Consider the following 20939-nt stretch of genomic DNA (forward strand, 5'->3'; position numbering starts at 1 on the left):
TTTTCCTCAAAATAATTTGAGGGAGCTCCTTCGTGGCTACCAGCGGCCTGTAATTCGTTGATTTCCGTCTCTCAACACGACCGACTCCGCGACATTGCCGCTGTTCTTTGGCTGATCCCCATGAAACGGTTGGCTTTCGAGACCGTTTAGAAGATGGTCGTGGGAGGTGGGGCAAGAAAGGGCTCTGAGAACAGGAGCGAGGACCGATGGGCCTCCCGGCTGTACGTGAGGAAGCGAGTTTGTGAGGGCTGGTTTTCAGCCCGCTCCCCGGGCAGACCCCTCAAAGGCCAACGAGCGACCTGACGTGGCTTTCGCTTTTAGGACAAGTCAGGCAGCCCTTGGGTTCCTCCATTATGGCCTCAGCTTTACCTCTGATCAATGGGTGTCGGCCTGTTGCTGGAGCACTCTAGGGCCAGAGGGCGGCGTGGTGTCAGCGGACTCCCAGTCGGCGCGCACCGGCCAGCCACAGCGCCAAGAGAGAGGAGCACGCCTGCGGCTTTCCGCCCGCAGCCCTTTGTCTCTCTCGGGCTCCCGTCCACCCGCTCCGCCTCCGCGCCTCCATTGGCTGTATCCCCAGGCCGGGGCGGGAGAGGGGCGAGTGGGCGGGGCCGCGTGGCGTCAGCGCAAGATGGCGGCCTCGGTGGCGCTGGTCCTACGCTTGCGGAGCGGGCTCCGGCTGGGCGCGCGGGGGTTGTGCGCGAGGCTGGCAACGCCGCCCCCTCGGGCCTCGGACCAGGTGAGAAGGACGTGGGTGGGCCCCGGCTGCGTGGGCCCCTTCCTGGAGTTGCGGGCGGACCGCTGCCGCCCGTGGGTTCTGGGACGCAGCACCTTAGGGTGCTGAATGGAACGCCGCCCGAGTTGCGGGGCGCTTCCCTGCCTTTCAGGGTGGGCAACACTTGCTCCCCCGGGCTAGATGCTGGGGGCTCAAGTACGTCCTCTGGACTCCACCTCCTTTGGAAACCACGTGGGTGCCGGGGGAGGGGTTCACCTGTTTCCCATCTCAGTGACTGTTCAGGTAATAACATGAGGGGAATGGATCGGGTCCCTGGGATCCCAGCTTGGCTTTAGGGTTATTTTCCCGGTGATGGTGGTTGTGGTGGTGTTGGTGGTGGTGGTGGTGAGTTGGACGTTTGGGCTTTTGATTCGACCTGCCTCCATGTTGACAGAGAACCAGCCTTTCTTATCTCCAGGTCCATCACTTCTGTGTCCTTCTTCCCCAAGCTCCAGACAAGCGATTGCCCCTCCACCCTCGCTCCCATCTCTTCTCCTCTATACCCTGATCCCCAGACATCGGATGCCTCAGCTCTCCATTCTATCCCCTCTTGTGTCCTCCATTACCTTGCACCCCAATGTCCAGCCAGGTTCCCTGATCTTATCTCCCTGCCCTGCTTTTCTGTGGTCCAAGTTCTCCAGTGCTTTGCCTCCAGGATCCTGGGCACCTGGCCTGTCAGCTCTTTAATTCTTGGGATCCGGGCACTAGCCAGTCTAGTTTTTTTATCTTTCTGGGAGACCCATTCATTCTCCAGGGACACAACCCCTAAGGCTATGTGGGTGTCTGCTTCCTGATTCCGGACCTTGATTCTTCAGTCAGGGTGCCAGAACCACCTTGATCTTCTTTCTCTTCTCACTTAGCTATCCTACCCGCTCTCAATTGCAGGCCCAGGAGATTGGGAGCCGTACCAGCAGTAAGGCCCAGGGGTCACAGCAGCAGCGGGGCACGGAGGGTCCCAGTTACGCCAAAAAAGTTGCACTCTGGCTTGCGGGGCTGCTTGGGGCCGGTGGGACCGTGAGTGTCGTCTATATTTTCGGTGAGGGACATATCCCTGTCCCCTAGTTTTATTCTGTTGGCTCTATATTTCACTGCAGAATCTCCCCCTCTTTTCCCTAAGGGCTTCACCCATCTTCATTCCCTGGCTTCTCCCATAATAGGACAGTCAACTAGAATGTTCTGTCTTGGAAAGGGGGAAGCCTTCTTCTCCCTTCTACCACCTCTGCTTAAGGGTACATTCTTTCTAACTGGGTCCAGCACTAGGCTATAGGGAATCAATTGGAAAAGGGGAAGATGGGGAAAGATAGGCCTGGACCAGCCTCCTAAGCTACCTCTTCCCTCTGCACCCAAAGCTCCAGCTGTCGCCCTTGTCCCTTTATCCCTCAGATACCCAGGAGACCCAGCCCCAACCCCTCTTCTCTCAAAGACCCACGGATCCCGGCTACCAGCCCCTTCTTCTCGGTCTTAGGAGACCATGCCTCTAGCCATCTTCCCTTAGTCTCAGGAGTCCAGGCCCCCTGCTCTTCCTCCCTCAAGATCCAGGAGACCGGGTCTCAATTCCTCTCATTCATCCCTGTCTTCCTTGCAGGAAACAACTCTGTGGATGAAACTGGTGCCAAGGTGAGGGGGAAAGAGACCCACAGGCCTTGCCAGAGGTCCCATCCTGTGGGTACCCGCCCCTTTGTTCTGTTGAGGCACATTTCTGGTCTGGGGTGAGCCTCTCCCTCCCAGGGACCTGTGCCTGGAGGGTCCTGGAGATTCCTTTTCTGGGTATGATGGGATTTTGCCCCTGCTGTTCCAAACACTCCATTTTTCTCTCTACCTCCTAGATCCCTGATGAATTCGACAATGGTGAGTAAACAAGCATAGATTCCGGAGTCCCCTGACCCTCCTTGTTCTGGCATTTGTAGGGATGGGATGTTGCCCTCCCTATCTAGTGTCCCCCCTCCCCCGCCACTCCTCCTTCCACTGGGGGCGGGTTAATGGAGTCAACAGCTGGATGGATTTGTGGGGAGGGGCATTACAAAGCCCCAGCCCCTTTCCCTGGCCTCTCAACCCAGTAGCAGATGGTCAGGGACAGATGGGGGAGGGGAGTCTGGGGTGGGAGTGCTTGGGGAGAGGGGGCTGTCTACCACCGCCAGACACATGGCTGCCTGTGCCTTAGATCTGAGCATCTGCAGCCCCTAACCCCTTCCTCTGCAGGACCGCTTCTTTTCTCCCCCAAGCCCCTACCCCATCCAGCTCCTCATTTCCAAAACAATGCCTCCTTCCTCCCTCCCCCTTTTAGTTAACCAACTTTTGGTGGGGAGTTTCTGACAAATTGGATAGTAGACAGTAGTTGTCAGTTCTGTCACACCTGGCCCTTCCCAGGAGAAAACTACAATTGATAGGTCCAGAAAGCCACCTGTTGTTTGAACTGGGGAAGTTTGCGAAACGGCATGTTAATGCATTGATTGTTTTAAACTGGGCAGGTGTGATGTTTTAACTGAGTAGATACATAATCATTCTGGATTAAAGAAATCAGTATACTGATTTAAACTGGGCAGGTAAACATGTAGGTTTAAAATGTGGGTGTTTACTAGCTTAACTAGTTTGAATGTTTTGGTTTTTAAAACTGAAAATACTATATTGAAGTAGGCAGTCATGTAAGTTTCCTGCTTTAAACTGGATTCACTATATTCATTTAAACCAGGATACTTCAATCTCAGCCCTATTGATACTCTGGACCAGATAATTCCTTGTTATGGGGAGTGCCCTGTGCATTGCAGGATGTTTAAGCAGCACCCTGGGCCTCAACCCACTAGTTGCCAGTATCCTGACAATCAAAAATGTCTCCAGACATTGCCACATTTCCTGGGAAGGTGGGGACAAGATTGCTCCTAGTTGAGAAAGGCTGGTTTAAAGCACACAGGTGTGTATATGTTCATCACGGGTTCACTGGACCCAGCATGCTGGCTTACAGTGGGCACATCTGGACGCCTAGTGGTTTAGAATGGACTAAATATACCGGTATCATGTCAGCAGGGTTACATGTATGTGGGCTTTAAGTGGGCAGATGTATAAACATTCTATTTTACATCTGGGGTGGTGTGTGAATAAACGTATTCAACTTAAAACGGGGCATGTGAATAAATATATTTGTTCCTGTCTGGTGGTCATGTCATTGCCTTCTACCTTTGGACTGAAATGTGAGCTGGTTCAAACCAGGTAGGTGTGTAGACCTGGTTTGTATCTGGTAGATACGTAAAACCCTGGTTTGTCCGGAGGTTGAACAGCGGCTTATCTTGGAATCCCTTTGTGCCTGGTGTTCTCCTAGATCCAATTCTGGTACAGCAGTTGCGGCGGACATACAAATATTTCAAAGATTATAGACAGGTGAGCAGGAGCCCTGGGCCCAGTCCCCGCGCCTCCGTCCCCAGCTCCCTGCCTCCTTGTCTCAGCGACCCCGTTCTGTCCCTGTCCCACAGATGATCATCGAGCCTACGAGCCCCTGCCTCCTCCCAGACCCTCTGCGGGAGCCATACTACCAGCCGCCCTACACACTGGTCTTGGAGCTCACCGGCGTCCTCTTGCACCCTGAGTGGTCGGTGTGTCCTGGGGAAGGCAGCGAGTTGGGGACACTAGATAGACCTGGGTGCTGGATGATGGGGTTAGGAGCAGAGACTCTGGAGGCAGGCTGGGGTTTAGCCCCAGCTCTGCTGTGTCATCTTGGGAAGCAGGTGTCACTCTCATTGCCTCCCTTTCCTCAACTGTGAGACTCCACCCCGTAGGTGGTTGTAAGTGCGCCGTGGCACACAGTAAGTGCTACAGAGGAGCCGGCTGTTATTCTGGGACCCAGACCCTCCAGTCATAGCCATGTACTCCTGAACCCCCCAAGAGCCACAAAGACAGGGAGAGCACTGTGGTTCTGGGGCTCCCTCAGGCTGGGGCTTTGTTCTCTTGGCGGGTTTGTTCTCTGGGGATGTCTGGGTTTCGGTGTTTCACTGTTCTCACTGTCTCCCCAGCTGGCCACTGGCTGGAGGTTTAAGAAGCGTCCAGGCATTGAGACCTTATTCCAGCAGCTTGCTCCTTTGTATGAAATCGTCATCTTTACATCAGAGACTGGCATGGTAAGGCCCTGGGGCCGGGGAGGGATGTTTGGTGGTGTGAAGGGACATGCAGGATAGCTGCAGGGCTAGGGCTCAGCCTGACCTTGTTCTCTCCCCAGACTGCATTTCCACTCATTGACAGCGTGGACCCCCACGGCTTCATCTCCTACCGCCTGTTCCGGGACGCTACGCGATACATGGATGGACACCATGTTAAGGTGCCATGTGAGGGCAATGAGATTTGGTGGGGGCGCTGGCACTTCCTGAGAGAAAGAGGGCCCAGCTCTGACCCCAGCCTCAGCCCTGCCCCGGGTCTGATTGTGGCAGGACACCAGCCTGCCTCAGTCTGGGCTGGGCCTCTAGGCCTTTCTCCCTTCCCCAAAATCTGGCAATGGGAGCGGGGGGAAATGGAGTCCCCCTAAAGAAGACACTTAGGGTGAGGGGTAGGGACATGAGGTTTGGAAGCTGTTTTTGTCTCTGCCTGGAACTGAGTGTCTCTGGGACTGTGTAATTGTAGTAACTTACATGAGACTGGGGGTTTGTTGACCTGGTCTATTGCTGTCACCAGCAGTGTATCCAGGGGTTCAGGAGTCTGCGGATCTGGTCCAAGTTTCCATGTGTATAGGTGTCTGTTGGGTTTCTGACTGTGTCTTGGGGGTTCTGCATGGTTCAGGGTACAGAAGGACATGGGCTGTGATTGAGGATTTTGCAGAGTCTGTGTCTGGGTACCTGTTTGAGTGACTCCCTGTGTGGCGGTAGATCTGTCCGTACCTCTTTATCTGGGTGAGAGGTTCACAAACTTTCAACATGTCACAATCGTCTGGGGCAGTGGGTGAACACACAAAATGCCTGCCCCCTCCCCAGGGAACCTCCAGGTTAACCTGTCTGCGTGCCTGGCTCTGGGTCCAGGAATCTATGTGACTAGCTCCACAGCTCTCTGGGGAGGGCGGGTTAATGCCATCATCCCAGCCTGGTCTTTGGGCGGCCCTGTCACGGTGACCCTAGTGTGCAGTGCTGTCTGTGTATCTCTGTCTGTCTTTCTCCCTCTCTCTTCCTCTGTGAGTTCCTGGTGGGCATGGAAGGAACACAGGCCTTGACCTGACCCATCACCCGCTTCCAGGACATTTCGTGTCTGAATCGGGACCCAGCCCGTGTAGTAGTCGTGGACTGCAAGAAGGAAGCCTTCCGCTTACAGCCCTACAATGGCGTTGCCTTGCGACCCTGGGATGGCAACTCTGATGACCGGGTCTTGTTGGACCTGTCTGCCTTCCTCAAGAGTGAGTCACCCCTGACCTGGCCTTGACCCCAGAGCCCTTGACCCTCAAGAGGAATGATAGATTGATTCTGGCTTACTTTTCATGTATAACTGGGCAGTAGGTCCACTGCCCTGGGGCTTTTAAGGCCTCTTGCAGTCTTTAGAAGCTTCTTAGAATGTTTGGGGTGCTCCTCGGGAGCCCTTTCCGAGTGTTGAGAAGCGTTCCAGGTAGCACTGACCCCCAGTGGCTCACCTTTGCCCTGGTGGGCTCCTGCCTCTGGCCTTCAGCCTAGCTGACCCCCACCTGCTGTGCCCCCAGCCATCGCACTGAATGGTGTGGAGGACGTCCGGACCGTGCTGGAGCATTATGCCCTGGAGGACGACCCGCTGGAGGCCTTCAAACAGCGGCAAAACCGGCTGGAGCAGGTGGGTGCTCAGGTCCCCGAGGGGGGGCAGGGCGCGGACATCATGGCAGTTCCCGAGGCTCCTGAAGGAGGAGCCCTGGAGCAGCCTGGCCCAGCTCTGGCTGTGTGACCTGGAGCAAATAGCTTCTCTCCACACCCCCTGCCCCCTGAGGGGTGGGGTGATTGTGCACCTGCTCTGAGAAAAGGAGGCAGGAAACACCAAGCATTTGAGTTAGGTCTGGGAGAGGGGTCGTCCTTGATGGTCTCCAGCAGATGTGTGGGCCCTGGTTTTCTGTGGACCGTGGGTTGGATCAGGTCTGAGAAGGGGGATCCACAGACACTTGGCCCCAGGGTCTAGGGAAGGAGTTCTGGTGTGATCCTGGTGATTTGGAAGTGGGGCTCAGTGTGGCTCGGGTCTGGGGAAGAGATTCCCAGGGAGCTAGGCGGGGGTGGACCAGATTCTAGGTTGGGTTCCTGGAGTAGGGCTGGCGCTCCTGAGTGCCCATGCAGGTTCCTTGGAGAGTTGGGCCTGGCATGCCCCAGCATCCTGGCAGAAGCCGCAGGGCTCAAGGCTGGGCACTGGGGGCTCAGAGGGCAGGATGATGCAGTCTGGTGAAGGGCTTGGGGGGGGTCTCACCAGCATCCAGGGTGGGGTACATAGGTTACCAGTGGTGAGCGGAGGGACCCCCCTGGGATCTGGGGAAGGGGATCATGACCATGATGGGATTGGAGTCTGGGCTCCTGTGGCTCAGAGCTGGCTCCTGCCAGTGTCTGGGCTGGATCCCTGGAGTCTGGGCTCCTCCTATGTCTTGGCTGGTGTTCTAAGGGTTTGGGGTAAGGGGTCTGGGCTGGGCAGAGGTTTAAGAAGGTGACCCCTGGGCTGAGGGCTGGGGACCTGGAAGTCTGGGAGGAGGCTCTGCCCACCCCAGCTGACCCTCCCCCTTCATGTGTCCCCCAACCCCAGGAGGAGCAACAGCGCCTGGCTGAACTCTCCAAATCCAGCAAGCAGAACCTCTTCTTCAGCTCTCTCACCAGCCGCTTGTGGCCTCGCTCCAAACAGCCCTGACCTCTGGGCCTCCTCAAATTCAGTGCCTGGGTCCCAGGCCCCAGGCCGCAGTGCTTCCAGACCACGGCTTGGGCAGCCACATGTCCAATAAAATCCATCCCAGACGCCATACTCCTGTGTCCGGAGTCTCCAGATGGGGGCATCGGGGTGAGGTCCGAGTGACTGATGGGCTGCCAAGCACAGACTAAGTGCTTTGGTGAATCAGGGTTGGTTTTTAACGCTGGCCTGGAAATCTGAAAACCTGGGTCCCTGGTCTGGCTGTGTCTTCCTGAGTGCTGTGTGATCTGCAAAAAGTACATCTCCCTCTCTGGCCGCAGATTCTCCATCTGTGGAAAAGAGAAGAGAGGACTGCCCTGGGGATTTTAAAGACAGGTAGCTGCCAGGCAGCTGTGGAAATATGTGAAGTGTGGGCTCTGGTGGACAGGGATCGGCCCATCTCAAAAGGGCAGTTCTGCCCAGCTCTGCCACCTGTGGCCCCATGGGAAGGTGGGTGTAGCATTGTTTGAGCTTCTGATTTTTCAATAGAAGCCAGCAATTGGGATTTTTATATTAAATCTCCCAATTTTTAAATGTTGGCTTCTAACTGAAACAGGCAGACTGCGTGGCAGCACTGCGGTGGGACTTCCTGCGATGTTTATTCCGTGTTCTATGTCTGCACTGTCCAGTGGCCACAGGAGGCTATTGAGTACTTCAAATGTGGCTAGGGTAACTAAGGAATGGAATTTTAAAATTTTATTTTATTTTGATTAATTTTCATTGAAATAGCCACATGTGGTTCCTGGCTCCTACACTGGACAGCACAGTTGTATATTACTCAAGAGGATGAGTTTTCCTCATTTCTAAAATGGAGGGGATGGTAGTACCTAGCTTAGTATAGTGCTTGTGTGGAGTAAACGGGACAATTCATACTCAAGCTGTATGTGTATTCACATGGGGCTTGTTACCAGGCTGGTTATTCGCAGCTTGAAATATCCTGTACCAATTTGGCAGCTGCTCCCCTGGCTGCCCCAGCCTCTCCTGCTCTAGCCTGCATTTAATGCTAGTGCTAGTTAAATATTTTAAAGAGACCTCTGGTAATTGCGATAATTAAAATGTATTTGAAACTGTATGGGCCAGATCGAACCTCTGAACTCTAGGTTTTTAAAAAGGCTCATAGACATCTACAAAGAAGGATTTAGATTTGCACCCCCGCCCCCAACCCTAAGCTGTACTGTCTGTCCATAATGCAGGGGACAGTTTCCTGAAGTCCTCAGGACTCCCTAGCTTGAGGTCCTCCACAGCATTGAGGGGTTTTTTGTTGGTGTTTTTTGTTTTGGGTTTTTTTGTTTGTTTGTTTGTTTTGCATGTAGCTTTGAGAATTGGAGACTGTCTTTACTGAAAGCAAAGGTGGAGGCCGAGGCTTATGTGTTTGGACAGTGTGATCCTGGGGGGAGAGAGTTGTGGACAGAGGGAGAACCACAAGTGTGTGCTTGCCTACCATGCGGGTGACACGCGGAACTTTCTGAGGAGGCTTCTTGAAATGTGACTCAGGTCTGTCCACCCACAAGGCAGGAAAGGAGGAAATGTATCCATTGGGCCCTGACCCTCAGTGGTCAAGAGGGGCCCCTGGGGAGTAAGGCTCTGGCACCCTGGGTGGCACGTGCTTCAGTGCCCACTTGGTTCCCCCAGGCCTCTCCACCCACCTCAGTGCTGGCTTAATGATGGTGCTCTGTCAGGCCACGCCTGCTCGAGGCTAGAGGACAAGAGGAAAGGAGAGGGTTTGCCATGTGCACAGGCAGCCTCTGCGACATTGTGTACTCGCCATGGCCAAAGACGGTTTTCTAAAATGCCCTCGGGCTGCATCGTGGCATCATGTGAAGAGCAGGACTGGGCCAGCATTAAAGGCATATCCCAACAGAGCCTGAATTCCCAGGTCACGCACCTCTCGCAAGCCTGGTGGCCCTGGGCAAGGTCTCAGGCTTCTCAGTTTCCTCGTAAGAGGTTAATGATAGAACCTCCTTCATTCAGTATCTCCTAGGCACCAGCTGCCATGCCTCTTTCTAGGCACGAGGGTGCATCAGTGAACAAATCAGGTGGAAAGCTCTGCCCTGATGCAGCTCATGTTCTCTTGGAGGAGACAGACAATGGCAGGTATTTCTTGGGGTAACAGATGCATAAAGAAAAAGTATGGCAAGGAGATGGAGTGGTTTGGGGACTTGGGGCTGTTTTAGATGGGATGGAACAATCAGGAAAGGGCTCGGGAGGGTGTATTTCAGCTGAGACCAGAATGAAATAAGGATAGTTACGGGGATATCGGAGTGTGCCAGTCATGGTCACCTCAGGGCCTTTGCACTTGCTATTCTCTCTGCCATGAATTTTTTCCCCCGGATCCACATGGCTTACTCCCTCCCCTCTTTTAGGTCTTTGCTCACCTGTCTCCTCATCATGGCCTTCTGTGGGCTCTAAGGTCAGCACATAAAGAAAAGTCCTGAATTAGCCAAAAAGATGCTTAGAAATCCCTTAAAGGACTTCACACACGTGAAAGAATTCATGTGAAACACTATCAAGCCTGGCACAGACGCTCAATAAAGGCTGGCTATTTTTATGATCTTTACATTTTTTGAGATACCCTCCCATAATTATCCAGGGCAGAAATTTGCCTTCTCCCACAGCTGGTCTGATGGCTGTACAAATCCTATTGGACTGTCTCCTATGTTGGGAAGCTCACTCCACCTACCCCAATGCAGGGCCTCATTTGTCTCCCAGTAACTGGTCCACAAGGTCTGGCTCCATGCTTTGGGGCCACAGAACCTGTTGGAGTAAGCAGAATGTGGAAGGAGGGTCTCAAATGGCAAATTTAGAATCTCGAAGTGTATTTTCAAGGCACTGTGGAGCCATGGGAGAGTCTATTCAGGAGAGGGACATGAGCAGATTTGTGCTTAGAAAGACCCCATAGACCAGAGTGGTCAGGGCTGGGATAGAGAAATTGGGGCTGTGGCAACTCAGGAGGTGCTTGGAGTGTTAGGGAAGGCTTCCCATAGGACGGGAAGTCAATAGTGAGAACAATTAAGTAGAGAAGGGGGTGGAAAGAACAAGTAGAGGGAAAACCTGTGCAAAGGACCCTGGGATGTTCTGCACGTTTTGACTATTGCCCTCTGCTCAAAACCTACAACTCCCGTCCTCAGGATTAAGAGAAAACGAGATTGAATTCTCAGGTTTATTAAAAATGACAAAGCACAGTACGCCTGGCTCTGCTAGGCTGGGCTTTATTGTTTATCTTCACTAAAAGAAAAATATGTATAGAAGTTGAACCTGTATTTTTCCCTATAGTTATTAGCCTGTAAGTATTACATTTTTTATTCTGGGGAGGAAAAAACTTGCTCCGTCCAAAGGGCTTTGCTCAGCACCTGGCACAGTGATTATGACCAGAGGGCTGGAACATCTGCTCCTAACTGGCTTTCCTTGCCATCGTCCCGGAATACTAAGCGGCTTCTGGAGGCCCCAGGGGTGCCTTTCACCCCCCCACCCCATCCTGGAGTGAGGGATCAGGCCCTTGATATGTGAAGACGGAATTTCCTGCCCATTTGCTCCTCACACCTTCCGGAGGCCAAACGGGCAGCCCAGCTGCGGCCCAAAGGGGGAGGGGCGCGCCGCCCGGCAGATGGCGACATTTACATACAGCTGGGAACCCCTCCGAGGCGAGAGCTCCTCGCCCTGGCGTCTGGTGCATCCGCGATGCGGGTTTGGGAGGGTTGCTTTGTCTTGGGGAGGGGAGCCACACACACACATATACACACACACACAGGTCCACAAAGAACTCCAATCTTAATCGTATCCACACAAAGCTCAGCTATGGACCTCCCATACCGAATCTCCTTCACACATGCACCCTCATTCACAACCGTGCACAGACCCTACCTACTCCCCAAACACACACATCCAGCCTCCGAAGTCACAGGTTCATACGACTACACACAGTGGTCCAGGCTCTCACATGTATCCACTCTTACACATGCACAGAGAAGCATACACACAAGTACACAATCTCAGTCACACAGTCATGAAATCGCATACACCCCACCCTTCTCCTATGCAGGTGTGCGTGCGTCCACACGGAATCTTACAATTACATACAGCCTCACAAACTGGCTAAACCGTATACAATTTGAGGCACACGTGGAGCCACATAACACATAATCTCACCTAGACACAATCACAAAGTCCTGTACACTTGTCCAGTAGCTCTTGCTTACACCACACACACTCCCAGAATCTTAGCATCATATACACCGTCACCTGCAGGCTTCACCGCCTAACCTCACCCCATACGTAGCCACACAGTCGCGCCTCCAGCCACACAAGATCATACACTCACTACATTGCCTGTGCCCACGACACAATCTCACCGTTGCTCCAGCATGCTTCCCTTCCCCTCGACCTCCTCCCCTAGGGTCCCTGGAGCCGGGTAGCTGCCTGAAGGGGCGGAGCCGTCCCCTCAGATATAAGGCTCCAGAGCCAGCAGCTGCGGCTCCCCACACCTCCGAAAGGCCATGGTCGCCTCGTGGATGCTCCAATTCCTGTCCCGGACGGTGATCCTGGCACACTTTTTCCTTCCCCAGGTCAGAGCAGAGTGGAAAGGGATGATGGGAGTGTGACCCAGAGGTCTGGTGGGGGGGGCGGGTGGAGGGGCCTCAACGGGGGCGAGACACCTGGATCCCCGCGGTCCCCTCACCCTGTGCCCCTTCCGTCTCAGGCACGGCTGGCCGGCGTCTTCGAGCTGCAGATCCACTCTTTCGGGCCTGGACCCGGCCCGGGGATCCCACGGTCCCCCTGCAGCGCCGGGGGCCCCTGCCGCCTGTTCTTCAGGGTCTGCCTGAAGCCAGGGGTCTCCGAGGAGGCCGCTGAGTCTCGGTGTGCCCTGGGCGCAGCGCTGAGTGCGCGCGGACCGGTCTACACCGAGCAGTCCGAGGCGCCCGACCTGCCGCTGCCAGATGGCCTCATGCGCGTGCCTTTCCGGGACGCCTGGCCGGTGAGACCCGGCCCCAGGGCACCCCGGTGCTGGGGACCTTACCCAAACCTTGTCCTCTTTCTGCCCTCCAACTTCCAAGACCCCAGCCCTTCCCCCATCCCAAATTCCCAGACCAGTAAGTCTACCACCTGGAATCCCCCATTCTCAGACCCAAAAACCCTACCCACTGGGGACCCCAAACTCCACCTTGCCCTCTAGGGATCCCAAACGTTCTGATCCCAGCCCTACATTCTTTGGACCCCAAATTCCTGGAACCCCCTACTCACCTGCAAATCCTAAATTCATAGAACCCTATTTCTGTTCTGTGAATCCCTAAATGCTGGGATTCTTATCTTTATCTCCAAATCTTGTTGCACCTAAGGGCCCTCCCACACCCTATCTTGGGGACCCCCAATCTCTTCTTACATTATCCCTTCTCAGATTTTCTATCTGAGGTCTGTATTCATGATTCTTTCACCTCTAAAATCTTATCTCTCATCCCACAACCCCAAAATCACAGAGGTGAACAGACCTATATTTGAATTTTAGAGCCCTTGTCCTTTTGGGCAAGTAACTTTCCCTTTTCTAGCCTCAGTTTCCTCATCTGTAAAATGAGGTCATCATGGTACCTCACGAGGGTCCTTTTTGAGGGATTCAACCAGGTATCTTGAGTATAGCACTTACCATTTGGTAAGTGCTCAATAAAGAAAGCCCAGACTGTTATTCCTTCCCTGGACCAGCCCCTCTGGGAACTAGCTATCTCTTGCCTGTCTGGTCCCCAGAATGGTAAACGCCCCTAAACTCTGGCCTTCATTGAGCACCTGGCCTGCCCAGTCTTACATTCTTTCCTCTCCGCCTTCCTCCACCCAACCAGGGCACCTTCTCTTTCATCATTGAAGCCTGGAGAGAGGAGTTAGGAGAGCAGATTGGAGGTGAGTGTCTTCAGTCTTGGGACTGCAGTGTAGAGTGTGGGGCCTCCAGGGAGTTGGGCCCTGATGTGAGCTGAGGTCCAGGAGAGTGTCATAGGGCCGTCTGAAGAGTGGGGCGTTCACGGGATAGCTGGACCCATGATGTAATCACAGCTCTTGGAGAGAGGTGCTGGGTGATGACAGTTCCAGGGCTCTTGACATGTCAGTACAGAAATGTCCTGGTACTGGATGTAGAAGTCCGTGGTCCTGACACCAGGCGAAGTGGAGGAAACTCTTACTATCTTGGAACCAAAGCCACCAGAACAGGATATAGCATCTCACAGTGACATTCTTGCTCTGTCACCATCTGATTTTGAGAACCCAGGGTAACAACATAGTTCTTGTATGTGAAGCTCTGTGACATGTCTATACAGAGGTCCCAGGGATCTCTATGGGATGTTAGTTTCACCAGAGAGAATATTGAGCAAAGATTTCAGGGAGGGACGTGGAGTGATATCCTTCCTTGGAGGGAACTTTGGTGCCATATAAGACCCACACTGGGGGTTGTCGTCATTTTGATATAGAAAGCTGTGGCACAATATTGGGTTAGCAGCCTTGCTGGGGGAAACTTACTACTCTCCCGGTATCCCAGAGCCTCAGGCAATAAGGGTAATTTATGGTTTAGTAACTGGGGTCTCTGTCACCATTTTGATATGGCACAGTTTGAGAGTATTATGACCTCACTTCAAAAGACCTGTTACTGCCCCTTGGCCATATCGAGATATCAAAAGTCACAGGGTGTTTGAGGTTTCATCACTAATATTGGGGCCAAACACTGGGGTAGTTCGGCTTTTATAGAACTGTGATCATCGTAATGGTCATTGGGTACTAGATGGGATCATGACATCAAAGGTCCCAGGGAGCATTAGGGGAGCTTACAGCCTTGCTAAGGGGTAACTGCCATTCTCAGGGCTCGAAAAGAGGTATCTTGGCCTCTCTAAGTGGGGCGGGGGAAGTGCAAGTCTGCGCGCTCCTCCTCTGTCGCTAGACTGAGTGGGGCCACGGTCAGGAGGGGCCCACCTCAGCTCCGTTCCCTTCTCCCTGCAGGGCCCGCCTGGAGCTTGCTAGCACGTGTGGCCAGCCGGCGCCGCCTGCCGGCCGGGGACCCGTGGGCCCGGGACATACAGCGCGCCGGCGCCTGGGAGTTGCGCTTCTCGTACCGCGCGCGCTGTGAGCCGCCCGCCGTCGGGGCCGCGTGCGCACGCCTCTGCCGCTCGCGCAGCGCCCCCTCGCGGTGCGGCCCCGGACTGCGCCCCTGCACCCCGGTGGAAGACGAGTGCGAGGCGCCGCGTGAGTCCTGCATTCAGCACCACCCATCCCTCGCCCTTCTTTAGCTCCCCTCATGGTCCCCGGGCCCCTTTCTTGCAACCCGGTTACCCTCTTCAGGGACCTGGGGACCCCAGAGCCCTCCCCAGGTACCCCAGACACCCCCCTCTAGGAAACTTGGAAATGACGCTGAGCTCTGTCCCTGTACCTGACGCCGTGCTCCAACTCCATTCACAGGTCTCAACTCCCTCCCACAATCCAGCTACCCCCTTCAGGGAAACTGAGGACCTTAGACTTCTCTCCAGCCCTGCCTGTGCACTCCAGCCCCCTTCACTATTCCCAGCACTCTTGTCACCCCAAATAGAAACCCCACACCCATTTCTCATGCTGGCGATACCCTCCCATCTCCTTCCCTAACCCATACCCCTTTCGAGATGCTATGACCCCCAAGCTATTCTAATTCTGGGGCCCTCACTACCCCCATCCAGGATCTTTGGAAACTCCTCGTAGTCCCCTCTACTCCCCTCACCAAGGAATCCTTTATCCTCCCTCCCTGCAAATGCAGGCCAGACCCCATTACTTTCTAAAGCTTGGAATCCACCCTCTATCCTGGGTACTCTCAGACTCTTCCCCAAATTTCTGAGCCCCTCCCAAGTCCCTAGGATTCCTAGGCTTATCCAAAGCCTCCCAGACTGGCCCTAACCCAAGGCCCTCCTGTCTCCCCTGAAAGGCCAGGGGTCCCTGCCTAATCCCCAATGCTCTAGCTTCATTCTCCCCTCTCCAACTTCAGACCTGCAAGCCCCTACTCCATTCTCTTTCCAGGAGCACAGACTCTGGAGTCCAGTGGCTTGGGTTCAAATCCTCATTCCTCCTCTTCCTAGTTGGGCGAGTCACCCCTGCTCTCTGGGCCTCAATTTCCCTGTCTGTAAACTGGGGGTCACAATACCATCTAGCCCAGAAGATTGTCTATCACAAGGACAAAACCAGGTGGCGCACAGAAAGCTCTGAGAAACTTCTCTGATTCCTATCCTACTGACTCCGCCCTCATTAGTATTCCCTGTCCCTCTGCTTCTCCGTCCCGCACAGCGGCATGTCGAGCTGGCTGCAGCCCAGAGCACGGCTTCTGTGAGCAGCCTGATGAATGTCGATGCCTGGAGGGCTGGACTGGGTCCTTCTGCACGGTCCCTGTCTCCACCAGCAGCTGTCTCAGCTCCAGGGGCCCATCCTCTGCCGCCACTGGATGCCTCATACCGGGTCCTGGGCCCTGTGATGGGAATCCCTGTGCCAATGGGGGCAGCTGTAGTGTTAGTATCACCCCTCCCACCTCATGCTCATCAGTGCTTTGTCTTGGGAGCTCCCACCACCCCCTGATAGGGGTTCCATGAGAACAGCCTGGGGAGGGCCCGGGGTAGCTGTCAGGGAGGGCTTCCTGGAGGTGTCCGGCCTGCATCTGGGGCCTTGAAGTAGGATTAGGTGATGGAGATGGGATTTGGGAGAGCAGATCTAGTGTGTAGCACCTAAAGGTGTGGTGTGGGAATGATGAGGAGTGCTGTGGGGCCACAAACTGCCCCTCCTCTGGGATAGAGAACAACTCAGAGCTCAAGGTAGGGTGTGATGGGGGGGCCAGGGGGATTGGGGATTAGGGATGGGGGCATCAGAGAGGGCTTCCTGCAGATGGGCCCGGGGCTGGGGCTTCTGAAGTCTGATTTGCTGAAGGGCGGTGACTGGAGAGGGTAGACCAGATGAGTGGCTTGGGTAAGCAAAGGCGGGGCTGTAGGAATGAGCCGGGGGGTGCACTGGGACAATGTAGAGCCCAGAGTGGGACATCTGGACAGGACCAGCCTGGGACAGGGAAACACACTCAGGGTTCAAATTAGGGGGAGGGCCTGAGAAGTCTCCATGGAGGAGAGGGGCTCGGAGGTAGGAGTTCAAAGTAGGATTTGGCTATGTGGACAGAATCAGGGAGGGCAGACCAGGTAGGCAGCGTTTGGTAGACAAAGGATCGGAGCGGGCAATGGGCTGTCTCTGGGCTTCCAGACCCTCCTCCCTGTGGGTCGGATGGGCAGACCCAAAAACATGGAGCAAGTGAGGGGTTGTTTGGGGAGGACTTCCCAGGGGAGGTTCCTGCATGCTGGGGGTTGGGACCCGACAAGGAGCAGCACCCCCCCCCCATGGTCAAGACTGAGGAGGGAGATGGGGTTTTGCTCCAAGGAGACCCCAATCTGAAGTCCTCTTGCCCCTGCTCAGGAGACACTGGGGTCCTTCGAATGTACCTGTCCCCGTGGGTTCTACGGGTTGCGATGTGAGGTGAGCGGGGTGACATGTGCGGATGGACCTTGCTTCAATGGTGGCTTGTGTGTGGGAGGTGCAGACCCCGACTCTGCCTACATCTGCCACTGCCCGCCCGGTTTCCAAGGCTCCAATTGTGAGAAGAGGGTGGACCGGTGCAGCCTGCAGCCATGCCGGAATGGTGAGGTGGGGAGGCCAGAACGGTCAGGGGTAGGGGTGGGGGTGGGGTCCCTGCATGGTCAGTAGGCAAGAGGAGGGCTTGGCTCAGACAGTCCTGGATGGGAATCCTGGCTTTGCCTCCTTTAGTCCTGAGACCTGGGGAAGTGCCCAGCCTGTTTCTTCTGTAAAATGGGTGAGGTGACATTCCTATCTCATAAATATTAATTGAACATCTACTGTGTGCCAGACTTTGTTCTAGGCACTGCGGATATAGCAGGGAATGAAATGCCAAAACCCCTACCCTCAGAGCTGATGGGACAGGTAGACAATAAATAAGATAAAGAAGTAAATTATGTGGGAGGTTAGGTGCCGGTAAAAACTAAGAAGAAAAATAAAGCCAGAAAGGGGATGTGGAGTATGGGGGCGGGGGCAGGTTGACATTTTAGCTGGAGTGGTTAGGGAAGACCTTGGTGAAGTTAGTGAGGAGGGAGCAATGTGGGTACCTGGGGGAAAAGTGTGTTCCAGGTAGAGGGAACAGCAAGTGCAAAGACTGAGGTAGGAATGTGCCTGGTGTGTTGAGGATCACAGGAAAGCCAGTGTGGTTGGAGCAGTGAGTGTGGGGAAATTGGTGAGAGATGAGGTCAGGGAGGTGACCAGGATATAATGGGCCTTAATGGGCCACGGGGAGGATTTTGGTTTTATCCTGAGGAAGACAAAGCAACAGTAAGGTTCTGAGCAGTGGAGAGACCTGATCTGATATATGCGTTCATAGATTAAAGGAAAGGGCTCAGTGCAGTATTATAATAATACTAATTCTCACCAAAACATTCACTGAGTGTTTACTCTGGGCTGAGTGATACTAGGGACACAGCAGTGACCAGGCCAGCTCTAGGTTCTGCCCTCATGGGGGTACCAGCCAAGAGAGGAACACAGAGTCGTCCTTAGACAGAACCCAGAGTGGTCAGAGTTGTGATTGGGGAAGTACAGTGCTGGTATGGAGGAAGAGTCGGGAGGGCTTCTTGGAGGAGGGGACATCTAAGCAGAGACCTGAAGGTTAAGCTCGGGAAGAGAAAAGGTGAAAAGAACGGGAGAAACGGAAGAAGTGAAAAGGGAGAAGGCTTTGGCAAAGGCCAAGTGGTCCAAACCCATCCTTCTGGAACCGTTAGCTATTTAAGTACAGTTGAAGCTGAGAGAAAATGAGAGAAAAAGAGAGGCACCTGCCTGCGGGTGAAGACTGGGTTAATCCACGACTTCACCAGCAGAGAGGGGCTCCAGGCACAGTCCCAGAGGTTGGCCCTGGGGTTGGAGAAAGGGGGGACCCCAGAGACAAGATGAGGCGGGGCTTACAGAACAGAGAAAAGAGAAGCGCGGGCGAGAGGAACCCTCCCCAGGCCGCACCCCTGACGCCCCTCCCCCCGCAGGCGGGCTCTGCCTGGACCTGGGCCACGCGTTGCGCTGCCGCTGCCGCGCAGGCTTCGCGGGGCCGCGCTGCGAGCATGACTTGGACGACTGCGCCAGCCGCGCCTGCGCCAACGGCGGCACGTGCCTGGAGGGTGGCGGCGCGCGCCGCTGTTCCTGTGCGCTGGGCTTCGGCGGCCGCGACTGCCGCGAGCGCGCCGACCCGTGCGCCGCGCGGCCCTGCGCCCACGGCGGCCGCTGCTACGCCCACTTCTCCGGCCTCGTCTGCGCCTGCGCACCCGGCTACATGGGCACGCGTTGCGAGTTCCCGGTCCATCCCGACGGCGCCGACGACGGTGCAGGCGAAGTGCCCGCGGCCCTGCCTGGCCTGAGGCAGGGCGACCCACAGCGCTTTCTTTTGCCGCCGGCTTTGGGACTGCTGGTGGCCGGGGGCTTGGCTGGCGCTGCGCTCTTGCTGGTCCACGTGCGACGCCGTGGGCCCGGCCGGGATACTGGGTCTCGCTTGCTGGCTGGGACCCCGGAGCCATCTGTCCACGCGCTCCCTGATGCACTCAACAACATGAGGACGCCGGAGAGTTCCGGCGATGGCCCAGGGTGAGGGACTGGGCTGCAGACGTGTGCCTTATTCCTCCTGGCTGCTTGCATCTATCTCTACAATGCAATTCGCCTGATTCCTTCATGGGCGTTCCCGATTGTCCCTTTTATCCCTGCTCCAGCTCGCTCCCGATTGGGTCGTTCCACAGTTTCCCTAGTTGGCTTTGGGTTCCCCTCAACGGTGGGTGGGGAACATAAGATCTGAGAATGTAAAGAGCCTCCATCTTTTTCTTCTGCAGCTCATCCGCAGATTGGAGTCATCCTGAAGATGGAGACTCTCGCGAGATTTACGTCATATCTGCTCCTGCGGTCTATGCTCGGGAGGTAGCTATTCCCCTCTACCTCCTCTGCGCACATTGCGCACGCTGGGCAGCCCCTGTATTGCCTGTAGTCCTACTTTATCATATCTGTAAAATGAGGAGGGTAGAGTCTTTGGAAGACTCTCTACTTCTAGGTATCTACCCAAGAGAAAAGACCATAATCTACTTTTCTGTTCTGACTCAATTTAATTATGTCTGTAATTCCTCTTGCTGTCGTTTTGAGCTACTTGCTACCTTCTCAAGATCATGGACTTGAAAAGGTCAGAGAATGGAGCCTCAGCCAGACCTTCTCTACTGATTTTCCCTCCCTGGGGAGAGGGGGAGGAAGCAGAGGGGCAGCCCTTTCTAATGCCTCCTACTCACTTTGTTTCTAGGCCTGACCTGCCCCATCTTCATCGGCGCCTGGAGATAGAGCCTGGATACTTTTATATTTACCTGGTGGTGCCAATCTCTGCGTCAGACTTTGGAGTTCAAGCTGGAAGGGGTGGCTGGGAGAGTTTTACCACTGGAAGTTGTACATAATGGTTATTTATATCCTATATTTTTTTTTCTCTCCCCATCTCTCCAGAGACATCTATAAAGGCCCTGATTTTGGTCAGCTTTGACTGATCAGGCTGTGTGATTTGTATTTGTTGTTGGGGCTCCTCCACGTTGTTTTCACTCCCAGGCTGAGGCTAACAGAGCAGCCTCTGTCTGGCACGTTGCCAGGCTCTGTGGGAGAGGAAGAAGTAGTGAACCATGTCTGAGGCTCTTAACACTTCTGCTCCCATTTCTTTCGCTAAAGCAAGTCCCATGGCTCAGCCTGGTATCTGTAGAGCAGTAAGGTAAGGGAGGAAGGGGCAGTGAACATTTTGAATAGACTAGAGTCTGTCACAGATATATACCCAGGAGAGAGATTGCCTGGTTATGGGGCATAGCTATCAAGTTCACCAAGAATCAACAGATTGCTTCCTCAGCCCACACTCCCACCGTGGTGTATAAGAATTCCTGGGGAGACTGCCTTTTCTCTGGGTACACCTTTGTTCTATTTCAAAAGTTTTCCCATATATATATAGATATTGTTTTGGAGAACCTCACAAAGGTCCCATGTGACATCACTAGGTAACAACTTTTCTTTTCTCACTGTTCAGAGAATAGCAGACTGAGTCCTTCTATTATTCCTAGGAGAGGTGCACTGATTTAAACCTGTTCAGATTTAAAATTTTGGATATTGGCAATTTGATGTAGCTCAACTAGATACCTAGTTAGAAGACATTCAGGGGACACAAGGACATGTTATGTAACACCATGGGCATGAGCAAAATCCAGACTGAGGATTCTATAATTGGTTTCTTGAAGAAGGAGCCTTCCACTTC

The 20939-nt window shown here is 54.4% G+C and overlaps 2 protein-coding genes across 2 annotated transcripts; both read left to right on the top strand.

Annotated features, from left to right (window-relative positions):
- The first annotated feature begins 608 nt into the window (after nt 1-608).
- TIMM50 (translocase of inner mitochondrial membrane 50) lies at nt 609-7691 on the top strand. The gene is made up of 11 exons (XM_033129441.1): nt 609-736; nt 1658-1808; nt 2358-2389; nt 2599-2620; nt 4086-4144; nt 4237-4356; nt 4774-4878; nt 4977-5075; nt 5978-6134; nt 6432-6538; nt 7481-7691. Exons 1-11 carry the CDS (start codon nt 629-631, stop codon nt 7580-7582), a joined length of 1062 nt encoding a protein of 353 aa, XP_032985332.1. The 5' UTR covers nt 609-628; the 3' UTR covers nt 7583-7691.
- Nucleotides 7692-12105: 4414 nt separating this feature from the next.
- DLL3 (delta like canonical Notch ligand 3) lies at nt 12106-20182 on the top strand. Its single transcript, XM_033128647.1, has 9 exons — nt 12106-12180; nt 12315-12590; nt 13444-13501; nt 14585-14827; nt 15890-16107; nt 17051-17273; nt 18673-19264; nt 19504-19588; nt 19959-20182. The coding sequence occupies exons 1-9, from the start codon at nt 12112-12114 to the stop codon at nt 19962-19964; spliced, it is 1770 nt and encodes a 589-aa protein (XP_032984538.1). The 5' UTR covers nt 12106-12111; the 3' UTR covers nt 19965-20182.
- Nucleotides 20183-20939: the final 757 nt, after the last annotated feature.

The sequence above is a fragment of the Rhinolophus ferrumequinum genome, chromosome 15, assembly GCF_004115265.2.
Source record: "Rhinolophus ferrumequinum isolate MPI-CBG mRhiFer1 chromosome 15, mRhiFer1_v1.p, whole genome shotgun sequence".
Lineage (NCBI taxonomy): Eukaryota > Metazoa > Chordata > Mammalia > Chiroptera > Rhinolophidae > Rhinolophus > Rhinolophus ferrumequinum.